The sequence below is a fragment of the Neopsephotus bourkii genome, unplaced genomic scaffold (assembly GCF_033783945.1).
Source record: "Neopsephotus bourkii isolate Nb327-2 ecotype Australia unplaced genomic scaffold, CSIRO-AGI_Nbou_v1 NB_234, whole genome shotgun sequence".
NCBI lineage: Eukaryota > Metazoa > Chordata > Aves > Psittaciformes > Psittacidae > Neopsephotus > Neopsephotus bourkii.
In genome coordinates, this window is record NW_026900744.1 from 11,916,333 (window position 1) to 11,929,149 (window position 12,817).

A 12,817-nucleotide genomic window follows, 5' to 3' on the forward strand; every position below is an offset into this window, starting at 1 on the left:
GGTCCTTTCCAACCCTAACTATTCTATGACTCTGTGATTCTATGTTTCTCTGCACTAAGAGGTCATTAAGGAGACTGATGTTTTCTGTGTAAGAAGCCCTTATAAAAATTTACATAATAGCAAATTACACGAGTATCTGGGCCCATTACAGTACTGCAGAGATGAAGTAAGGAAACCAATAAGTATTATTTCCAACAAATCTTTACAGTTAGTGGACTTTTAAACTACTTTGGCTGCTGGGAAGGCCCTATATTGTCATTCTACCCTTTTTAGAACTAGTCTTCACTTAACCAGAGGGACTACAATTTCAAAATGGGATGATGAGATTTTGCCATGTGATTCCTATTAACATAATGGAATCTGCATCTGTAAATCCCTACAGACTAATTTGGAAAGGGTAGCCTGATATATAACTGGGATCCAGTCACCAAATGGATTGAAGAAATCCAGTGAAGAGGCCTAATGTTCAAGAGAGAGTATAAATTGTTCTGAATGAAAGATAATTAGTACCTGTGATTACCCATCTAGGCATTATGAAATGAACTGACATTTTAGAAATGCAGTTTTATCCCTTTATGAGTGATTATATTAAAGATAATTCTAGTGATTGAGTATCCTTCCAGCAGGACAGTCTTGTCAAAATCCTTTATTCACCTGAGGAATGGTTCTCTTTAATACATCTCATAACTGAATTCTAACCATATATTAATGAAATGACAGCCTTCTTATTCTCTTTTGGCCAATACCTGAGATCTATAACAACTGAAATGGCTCACAGTAGCTCCTTTCTGAAAAGACCATTCTAGAAATAAAGTGAATTTCTTTATTGCTATAGTTGTTAAGAACTAATTCCTGACATTATTTTGGGAACTAATGCTTCTACAGCAAGTCCATTACCTTTAGAATTTTCCTAAAATATTACGTATGTTGACCAGAAATTCGGAATAAAATGCACAGAATTTCTTTTAATTAGTAAATTTCTTCCATGCAAAAAGTACACTTTTTATAAATTACTGTATATTTTCTTGAGTATTCAGCACATAGTACATATGAACAGAAAAACTAACTGCAGAAGAAAAAGAAAATGGTTCTCAAAATATGAAGCATAATAATTAAAGATTTGGCTAAAGCATGTTTCCTAATGCAATGATTATTCAAAGTAAAAAATATTTTTTTGGTATTATTAGGTATTTGCTAATTATTTATCAACATATTTTTCACTACTAACAGCTGTAAAATGAGATTCATTTTTAAGATGAAATTGGACCTAACACAAGAATAGCTGCTTGTTAAAAGCACAAAATGCCAGTATCACACTGGTCACAAAAGAGCTACAAACTTGGCACCTTTTAGAAAGTTTGGCCCTGAGTAAAAACTAAAACTTAAGATAGTTCTTTTGAAGACATTTGAAAACTAGCTTAAACATTCAGCGCTCTCCACAAAGCCTCAGGATTTGCTGCAGAGAAACTGTAGTAGGGTACCCTTTTCTCATCTCCCTTCAGAGTACCTCACAGAGGCTCTAAAATGCAGTAGCTGCCACATGCTTGCAAAAATTTTCCACTGACAGGGAGACAGTGTTGACTTCCAGGCTCTGTCAACGCTTAATAAAGTCAAAGGGAGTTTTTATATTAAGTTTGATGAGTTTTGATTTAGGACTCTTACTTCAATTTTTGGGCATGATTTCAGGCACACCTGCTGCATTCCATTATGAATGGGTATTGAATACTTTGAAAAATTGGTTCAATTAAAATAATTGCAGGGAAATGGTAATTTCTAAGAATGCCTTCATAAGGTAGCTCATAACCCTGTACTGTCTTGTATGTGTTAGTTCTCATTTTTGAGCTAGACTGAATGAGGATTCCCAGAGATGTTACTGCAACCTCTATTAATATGTAATTAGATTTTTTCATTAATGTAGTTGTATTTTCTGTTTAATTACAAGCTGTTTTATTCTGAAAGCTTTGTCATTTATGTGGCTTCTTAGACGCAGAAGACCAAACTTAGCGTGCATAGCATAGTACATTTATTTAATGAATCCCCAGTCATCTGTATTCGTGGACATAAAGGAAAGCTTGGCAAACGAATGATCCCGTGGTAAGATTTGTGTGCCTCTGTGACCATTTGGCTTTCATGAATATCCCTTTCTGACTATAAAGGGAACTCTTACACATGGTTGTTTGTGATATGTTCACAAGTCTTTATCCACAAACAGAGAAATATACTCCTCAAGGGCATTCTGAAGCAAGAACTTAGGGAAGTTCTATTTTTCATGCTGCCACAAGATAATGTGGAAAAAGACAGTTCTCACTGTTTCTATTTCTTATGGAAATTTTATCTTCTTGTGATATAAGCCAAATATCCATAATGAGCAGCTTCAAGCTGCATTATAGAAGGACCCTATGTAAACAGCAGAGGATTCACAGGTGAGCTCAGATGCCTGTCCGCAGGAGTGAAAACTTCTGCTTCTTCATTGACTGTGTTGTCAAATCTTTGAGAATGAAAAGAAAAAAAAAAAGTTATTTTTGTCTTTTCAGCAGTCTTAATGGGTGTCAGCAGATCAGCTTAACCCCAACCTCTTGTCATTCTCCTCTCCACTGATTACAGTCCTGTGAGTGAGTTTGATAGCTGTACCTTTACTATTCTGTGCACTGAATAGAGAGGGTCAGATTTTCTGATCCTGATTAATATTCCTCTTAAGCAGTATATTACTCTGTGTACAGAGATGGGAGAAATTGTCAGGTGGTGTAAAACTGTGAATCTCAATGAATTCTGAAGGATTTATGGTCACTTACACTAACTGCTGGTATGACCTTTATTTTTTATAACACTTCTTTCAAGTTAAGATACAAACTATGGTAAACAAGGGAGGGAAAGCCCACTCTCAAACGGCTGATGTGAGAAAGAAACTTTAAAATTCAGTATCAGACTTGCAAAAACCCCGTGCGCAGCAGGTATGTAAACTTGGTTATGGTTGTAAAGGGGAAGAAAAAAAGCAAAAATATATTGCTTTTCTTTTCTCTTCCTTTCTACTTAGGGAAGAAAAATTTTAAATCCTAAACCAGATGGTATCTATAAAATTAACATTCACTGTTATTCACTTGTACCATGGAAATGATACCACATCTGGCATTAATTTATATACTTTTTGAACCCCTGCACTTCCATCAGCAGCTGCTTAAGTTTGGGAAAATGACCTGATAAATCCCTAATGGTACATTCTGTGATTTATACATGAATAGATTTTCCACTAGCACTAAGTTATTTTTTATAACAAAGGCATAACAATTTTTTTTTATTATTTTTTATTTTTTACTGTAATGCATTACAGCTATTGTAGCTGAAGCATTCTATTTAATCAGAATCTTTCATGGAGTTCATAGGCCAAAGACCTTTATGCCTGTGTAAGATACATATATGTGTATGAAGACAGTGTTCTAAGTAGGTAACTGTGGATGGTGCTCAGATATATCTGCCTTTGAGTGTTATCCTTTTATTGCTGTTTCTTCACTTTCTGACATGAAGTGATGGGAACTACCTACCACTACCCAGTCTACAGATGAAAACATGAAATGTCAAGGCATATAATTCTTTCATCATTACAAAGATGTGGGTATGGGAAAACAATCTCGTAATAATTAAGGTAGAAAATATCACTAAGTATTTAAATCATATGAGTATGTATTACTGTGTGTAACAAAGTATATTTACTCCTTCAATAGATGGTTATATTTAGTTACAGTTTTTACATCATTATTCCAATTCTATCATGATGGTGATTTAGATTTTTACGTAATTCCTGAAGATATTTTTAAAATGCACACAAAATTTATTTTTTCTGAATGTCATTTGTAAAATGTTGTTTAGGATCCTTTTATCTAAATGGCCATAGGTGGCTTAAGTATCTAGGAATATTTCTATATGCCTATTTTATTCCATGCCTTTTTTTTTTTTTTGAAAACCAGCATGTAAAATATTTTTCTCAACTAATGAGTTAGTTTAACTCATAAATACAAATAATGGAAAATATATAAACCTTGAAAGAATTAAATATGTAGGCTAAGTTACAAGTCTGCAGATTTCAGGGCTCAAAGACAGTACATATTAGGACAAGTTCGGTCTATAATGTGAATATCAGTCTCTTTACTCTTTACTTAATAAATGTTTTTATGCTATTTCTTTTAAAACTGAGAAAGTGAGGTTAGCTGACTCCTGAGTACTGTGAAATAGAGAGAATACTGCTTTCAAAGCTTGTGGAAAGCAGAGCTGTGTGGATAAGATGCTGAATAATCATATTTTCTTTCTCACTATCATTAATCTTTTTCAGTTTTTAAAATTCATAACCTTGAATAGTTTTCTAAATCACACTTTTTTTTTAGCTAATGTCTAGGTGCCTTTTTAACCTATTTCATGGTGGCAGACTAACCAGTAAAAACCAAGATTCATCTATGTTTCAAATATGACAGAAGATTCTTTTTTGGTGTAGATTTAATTTTCTCTGCATTAACCTAAAATTCAGATAGGCTTCCAGAAATTAAATATGAGTCGGTGATGTTACGTTACAAACTACTGAGTTCTGTGTGTGAGAGGGAGTTCTGTTACAAGTCTGCAGGAAAATGAATGCTTAAGTACCAACATGCGGAGGAGTTCTCTGGTTTTTAATCCACTTATTTCAGCAAGTTTTAAATCAGTTCTGACAGATTAAAAACTTCCAGAATCTGTGAGATGGCTTTTGAACAGCAAATATTTTTGAAATGTACCTGGTTGTACCTGGTATTAGCACAGTGCTTGAGAATACCAGTGGTGAATTAGGATGTGCTTGTTTGAAATGCCATTAAAATGAAAGCAGAAATTTTTGAGAAGGAGCTCCCTTCACGTTTACACCCAAGGCCCCATCTCTTGACTTTGCATTCACTCAACCTTGAGAGATGCAATCTGATGTGATCTGAGTCAAAGTAAACATTCAAAATCATTTCAACCTTGTTACAGAGCATGAAAAACAAAACATATCTGTCACAGAGGGGGATGGAGACTGCAGGACTGGGGATGCTAGGGGATCCTGCCTGTCAAAATGCACCCATCAGTAACTGCCACAGCAAGCATGGGATCAAGCAGGACTAGGATAATAGGTTGATGTGATAACTGTGAGGGGGTTCAAATGTTATTTTCCTGACATTTTCTAATCAAAGCCAAACAATGCAAAACATTTTCATTTTCTCGAGCTATTTTTCTTGAAATGGGAGTTTTTATTGCAGTTCTGCTCTTCCAACCCTGAAGATGTTTTTAATGAGAGAAAAATAAAAAACTCCTCTGTTTTAGTAATAAAACTTAACAGAATTTTGTTGAAATAGAAACAGTCCCACCATCTCTGCTAATAACTAGTACAGATCAATCAAAAGTGTTTACACCAAAGCAAGATGGGGTAGTATACAGACTAATGAAACACAAAGAACCCCAGTCTTTTTCTCTAATTTCCAGAGATTTTCTGCAAGATTAAGGGCTTGGGGTTTTTTTCCCTTACAATTAATTATAAGGTATTATAATGATATCTCTACTGGAAAACCAGTCGAGCTTGCAAAAGTCACTTTAATCTGAATAAACTACCTAAGACCTCCGGGAAAAGGGAAAAAATTGAGAGAAATCTCCTAGTGAAATTTTGCTCCTCATTTGCACAGTCTGAAATGGTAACTGATACAGTACTTACCCCTGTGAGCTCTGATACTGTCTGCTCTGATACAACTATGTCCCTATAGCTCCAAAAACAGCTGCACAAAGCCCATGGACCCTGGCTCAAATATCAGCCCACTTCATTGCTTTTCATTTCAGAAATATCTTTCATACTGGCTAGTCACAAGGCAGGTTTTGAAAAAGCAGGTTTTAGTGCATGGGCGTAGTTGAAAGCCAGCAGTGCTGGAACCTAAACCAGGTTTTGATGGCAAATTTCTCTCAAGTACAAGTCATTAGACTTTGCTGTACTTTTCCAGTTCTCTGCTCACAGCAGCTGGCATGGATGCAGCATGTTGTGAATAATGGCCCACCTGGCCATATGACCAGCAATGCCTCACGTTGGCATAGCATAACAAAATGAGCTGCAAACAACTGAGCTGATACAGCATGCTTGTGCCTGCCTCACCGAGCAACCTTAGTCTGCTTTGCTGGAGGTTTTGGCAGTAGTTAAATAAAATGAGAACCTATCTCTACTTAGGTTTAGGTAACTGAACAGGGAAATCCTGTTACTTACAGAGGCTGCTGTTATTCCTGATTCTTTGGAATTCAGGAAGTTAATCCTTGCTTTGATGACTGCACCCACAAAGTAAGAGAATGACCCTTTAAGGAACCGTAGGAGTAGAAGTATAAATAGTGGTGAAAACTGACCTTACATAGACAAAACTGTCATTATCCAGATAATCCTCTGTAAGGTCTGAAGGACCTCACTGTCCTTTGAATTTGGGAGAGACTGGGAAACATTGTAAGGTACATTGATTAACACGATCACACTCCTCTTTCATCAAACAAATAATTTGCAAGCTGAGGTAGCTGTGCGTCAAATTTGTCAACAGATGTAATCTCCTGCATAGAGGCATGCATTCTTCTTTAAGCATTGTTCATCACCAATATTATCTCCCTTTAAAGATGACGTCATGCTTTCATCCTACATATTATCCCTCTATAGCTATTACTTTTTGGCATGTAAACCCATCTAAACCTGGCATCCCATCCTCTGAATGGGCAAAATGCCACTGCAGCAGATGGGTAAGCAATGAAACTAGCACAAGTGGCAAGTCAGATCCTATCAGGGTAGCTTCCTTTCCAGGAACAAGGAAATGGCATTCAGTGGAATTGTTCAGCACCTAGAATACAGGTATAATGATATTATTAATTGATTCTATGAAAGTAGATTACCAAACACACTCTCAGAAAGTGAAAAAAGTGTTTTTGGAGTTACTTTGGACATATATTGTACAGAAGAAGATACTGAGTTTATAAATTACTTTTCTAATTCATTTTCTGAAGTAGAGAGTTTTGCCTAAACACATTACTAAATGAATGGATCTTTGCTTATCTTGAAATGCAGAAAAAAAGCAAAATAATGAAATAAACATTGAACATTTGTTCCAAAGTTAAGAATATCAGTAGGTCTGATCTGGAATTGTTCTTGAGAACTTTTTCAGTCAAACAAGTGCGATATTGCTTTAGCTTGGTTTTCAATAATCCTACAGGAACTAAAATTTCTAAATTCGAAGTATTTCTTCATTTCTCTTTAGAGGGAAAGGAAGTAAGAAATCTACAACACAAGATGTGGATCTTTTCTTTTGGAAAAGCATCTCTGCTTTGGGAGTTAGGGAAGTGTTATTTATATTTCCCTTTTTTAAAAGAAACTCATTAACATTCTTTTTACATATTTTTATACTTTTCAGTTATATGAATTTGGCTTAACTGTTACATCAGGTTTCAGGCATTTTAACATTGCTGAATGATTAGAAAGCACAGGATTGCTTATAACAAGTTGGAACAATGTATCTTCTGAAATCAGATATAATACATGTTGTAAAAGAAGGAAACAACAAAAAAGAAGACTGAAGTATTATACTGGTTTCATTTTCTCTTAAGCTAAGGTTAAATTAAAAAAAAAAAGACATTAAACATCCTTGGAAGTATACATATTTTATGCACAATTTAAATGGAATATCTACAGAAAGTCTATACTGTTGGTAAATAGAGCAGACTTATCCCCTGTCTCATCACATTTTAGGCATAAATGTGTCCTACTGCTTAGTTGTTATTCATATGAGGCAATCCCACCTTTCACCCCGCCTCCAAACCCACCTGGAATAGTATCTGTTGTTTATGTGTTCAGGGCACTGAAGTATCTGAGTCTGCCAACAGGAGATCTGAACATTAGGTAACAGCTAGGGAAAACTTTGGCTTGTCACCTTATTTCTGGCAGAATGAGACTCTCAGAAGATGCCACTGATGAACGTTGTGGTTTCTGTTTCCCTGCTCAGGAGAGGAGTCACTCACAATTTTTGTGGACAAACGGAAGCTGAGCAGGAGATCAGAGGGAAGTGATCCCAGCTCAAACAGCTCTGCCGTGACTCTGGAGACCCTGCATCAGCTCGCAGCCTCCTACTTCATTGACAGGGACAGCACACTGCGCAGACTCCACCACATCCAGATTGCCTCCACTGCCATAAAGGTAGGGGAAGTCCTTTAGGACCAACCTGCATATGTGTTTCCGGATTCACTAACAGCTTCTCAGGAGAAATGTGTTTTGATTAGTAAAAAAAGATTTGTGAGCAAACCAATAACTTTTGTTCTAAACATTTTTTACCTGAATCAAAGCATCTAATTGATAATGAAGATTCTAGTTTAGAAGAAGTTCTAATGTGCATAATTTGAATGATACAGATGGAATGTTTGATCATTGTGACAATCTGCTTTACACGTGTGGTCAGCATCTGCATTTATAGACAGACCTATATTCGTGTAAGGCACTTTTTTTTTTTTTTTCTGTTCTTTGGAACAATTTGGAACTCTTGGTTCTGCAGTTTTGTGGAGGCACATCTTATTTCCTGTTTGGAACTTCTTCCCACACAGTTTGTCAGTCAAATCATCTTGCCTATTGACTGCTGTGGGTCACTCATAAGCCATTCTCTGGCTCTCTCAGGTCATTTTCACTATTGAAGAGCAAATAAGATTTCTAACTTGCAGCTGAATATACATTAATTATGAAACTCTTCATACAAGACATGATTTAGAATCCATTCTGTGCGTTGAATCTTTCCCCTGGCAACTAAGGTCTTCATCAAAGTTCATCTGAAGTCAACAGCAGTTTCCAGCTACCTTAGCTGTTACTCAAGTAAATATATATTTATCTCCTTGGGTGTACCAGGACTTCTCCAGTGAGAAGCATACAACCATAATTTGTGGCTCATCAGAACCCCTTCAGTTTGGCTTGCTGGTGTATGGAGCCTTCCAGTATCTGAAGGGGGCCTATAGGGATGCTGGGGAGGGACTCTTCATTAGGGACTGTAGTGGTAGGACAAGGGGTAATGGGTTAAAACTTAAACAGGGGAAGTTTAGATTGGATATAAGGAGGAAATTCTTTCCTGTTAGGGTGGCGAGGCACTGGAATAGGTTTCCCAAGGAGGTTGTGAATGCTTCATCCCTGGCAGTGTTCAAGGCCAGGTTGGACAAGGCCTTGGGTAATATGGTTTTAGTGTGAGGTGTCCCTGCCCATGGCAGGGGGGTTGGAACTTGATGATCTTAAGGTCCTTTCCAACCCTAACTATTCTATGATTCTATGATTCTATGATATTCCTCTTGTCCCACCCATCATGGGCTGGTGTCATGATAGCTAACCCCAGATCAGAGCTGTTCATCTGCAGGTGCAGGATGGCATTTGGCCATTTAAGCAGCACAGCTGAAAATGCAGCAGAATCAACAGAGTTCAATCTCATCTGTGGGCTGCCCGCCGGATTGCAGAGTCTTTCTGCAAACCATCATATAACCCATCCCTCTGATCTGAGTTATCTTCATAATCTCTTTTTTTTCTTTTTAATGTTGATGTACAGCAACCTTTAAAACTGAGCTTCCTCCTTCAAGCCACGTATAAAGCTTTCCTTCTACATTAAGATAATTATGTCTGAAACCAGTGGTAACTGAAGTGATAGAACATAGAGATGTAGAGACAAAAAAATGTCTGAAAAAATTTCTCCTTTATATTTACTGATTTCTTTCTAAGCAAATTTGTGTCATAATGAAGAATTCAACCTTGCTTGGTAACAATTTATGTAATGAACATTTTGCATGTCCAAAGTTTTTTACAAGCACTACAAAATGTCTGAGTATTCTCTCCACCCTCTCACTGAGATGGATACAAATGCAAGCTGCAGCCCACCAGCAAAACAGATTTGCTTAATTGACTGCAGGAGTTTCTAGAAAATGGTTGTCACATCAGCGCAACAGTGCCAATCCATGAAACTCTAGCTTTTGTTGAGAGACTGGGAGCATTTGCATTACAAATTTCTATTGTTAGAACACTTTACTGAATAAAAAACCTGTTTCTGTTGAAAATTAGGATCACAAAAGCAGCCAGAAAAGGCATTTTTTTGTTTTACCCCCACACAGATTTTTGAAACACTATTTTGGAAATTGGAAAGCCAAATAAAGTTCTAGATCAAAGTCTAAATAGCATATTTCAGGGATATTTATTAAAACATATATGCTGACATCTGAGTTCAACCACAGGCTTTCCATACAGCTGCAGAGCCAGACCTTTGTGTTCAAGCAGATGGGCTTGAGGGCTGAGCAGGGAGAAGTGACACCCTGGGGGATCTAAAGACCAGGGTGCCCACCAGTCAGCCCTGTGACTTCCCTTCTTGGGCTGCTCCAGGGAGGACAGTGAACCCAGTGCTTTTTACACCATAAAATACTGGACAGTTTTTTAAGTCACAGCACCTTCTTTGGCTTGCTCACCATGGCTCTGCTCAAAGCCTTCCTTTGCATAGGAGATTGAACTGGGGATTTGCAAAAAGAGTCCAAAGAAAGCTCTCTTGGCTTACCATAACTCCCCTCTGATGAGCTTGAAAGAAATCTAATATAAAGGTATTGTAACAGGTTTAGAAATCCCTGGAATTCTGAATTTATATTAAAAGCCTTCCAAGTGGTATATAATCATTTTTTGGTTGCTGACTAGTTCACAATAACAAAAAATCATGCTCAGAATCTATTTAATATTTGATATTATGATTTCTGGTTAATTTTGGATGACTTTCTAATATGCAGTATATTAGACTCTACCATACTAGCAAAGTTGTTCATATTTTAGGAAAAGAGAACTGAGAGTATTGATAATAACTCGTGCTCGTACTAGGAAGAGCTTTACTTTCTTTTTGAGAATGAGTATCTGATTATTATTATTACTTTTTTTTTAAAGTATTTGTAACAGACCAGACTTAAAACACACATCAAAAAGTATGGTATTTGCAGTTCAGTCAACATTTCAGTGCACAAATGAGCTCTGACACAAAGGTGTTCCTGGGGTTTTTGGACTTTGAAATGAACAAGAGTAATTTGATAGTATTCACTTGTTGGCGTGTTTGTTTGTTTTCCATATTTCCTGTAATTCTGGGCAATCTGAAACTGAAGCAGTAGTTAGAAACAACTTTGCACAACTGATTTCACAACCATATATTTGCTGCTTGTAAGTGTTCTGAAATGGCTATCCTGATAGCTGTGGAACCCCTAAAAAAAATACTCAAGAAGAGAGACTAAAAATACAGTTTCTTTCCTTCAAATTCATAAAAAAAAAAAACCCTGAACAAAGCCAACATTTTTCAGGTTGGTGTGGTTTCTTTTTTGGTTTTGGTTGGGGTTTTTTTGTGGTGCTTTTTTTGGTCTTTTTTGTTTGTTTGTTTGTTTGGGGTTTTTTTGCCTTTTTGGTTTTTTTTGTATTTTATTTTGGTTTTTTTTCCCCCAAAATTTGTATATGTCTCCTTTTTCAGGTTAGACTAGATGTGGTTTGGGCATTGTAAGTAAGTAACACGTTAGTAACATTTAATAATTATTTAGCAACAAGAAAGTAATAAAGACATTATGAGATAAAATCCTATCTTGTCTACAGAAACATGAAATGTACAAACCCACTTAAACATCCAGTAGTAGATGGGTTCTTGAAGCTACCTTAAGAGCACCACTGAGTTTCTTTGACTAGGACTAGAAAGAGGATGAGCATTTAACAGGACTATAACAGTGCTCAGCCATATGCTAGGATAGCAATGAACAACTCACCCATTGACAGGCTAGGGCTTTGTCTAGGTTTGGCCAGTCAATTCCTCATGCTTCCAGTTTCTCCATCTAGTGCTTCCTTAATAGATTAAGGTCTAAGGTCCATAAGGCATCCATTAAGTCTCGAGTTACAAAGCAAAATCAACAGTATATCTAATATTAGGCAAGAATGATCAAGCTCAGTTAATCTTCAGGAAAAAAGAAATAAATTACTGGCAATAAATATCTGTTTTCCCAAATTCCTAGCATTTCTCTATGCAAAGCAGCAAATAATGACACATTATGCTGGTGAGGGACTCTTCATCAGGGAGTGTAGTGATAGGACAAGAGCTAATTGATTCAAACTTAAACAGGGTAAGTTCAGGTTAGATATAAGGAAGAAGTTTTTACTGTGAGGATGGTTAGACACTGGAACATATTGCCCAAAGAAATGGTAAATGCTCCACCCCTGGCAGCGTTCAAGGCCGGGTTAGACAGTGTCTTGGGAGACATGGTCTAGGGTTAGGTGACCCTGCCCATGACAGGGAGTTTGGAACTTGATCTAAAGGTTCTTTCCAATCCTATTATTCTATGAGTCTATGATTTTTCTCCCTTATATAATTACAAAAAATACTACTTGAGCACTTCTTATATTCTTTGTTCAAATTCAATAAGATATGTGATAGCTGGTTTTTTTTTCATACAAGTCTTCATATTTTGTTTTGTGGGACTGATGCAGGAAGATAGTATTTTGATAAGCTTTGTAATTAATTTTTTCTATTAAAAAAGCTCTGTCACAGTGGAAGGAAAGCATTAAGAAAGGGGAAGTGAAAATTAACATTATAGTCTTTATGTTTAATTCTTATTTATCTAGTGAAAAGCAATACCATTCAGAGCAAAGTCTGTTAATGTGCAGCACGAAGAAAGGAGTGGGAGAGGTGTATCTGATGAATCAAGTTTGTTATTCAAATTTCTAATCAAGTTTGTTAGCTGTGACATGAGTAAAACCGATTGAGCTTCACATCAATCGCATAGACAATATATTTATTCC

The 12,817-nt window shown here is 36.5% G+C and overlaps 1 protein-coding gene across 2 annotated transcripts in view; it reads left to right on the plus strand.

Annotated features, from left to right (window-relative positions):
• Window positions 1-12,817, plus strand: part of BRINP3 (BMP/retinoic acid inducible neural specific 3) — a 204,478-nt gene that overhangs the window by 108,971 nt on the left and 82,690 nt on the right. For both annotated transcript variants that reach the window (XM_061345337.1, XM_061345338.1), the window contains one exon: window positions 8,004-8,194. In XM_061345337.1, coding sequence (XP_061201321.1) covers window positions 8,004-8,194 — 191 coding nt within the window. The remainder of the gene's footprint in view (window positions 1-8,003; window positions 8,195-12,817) is intronic.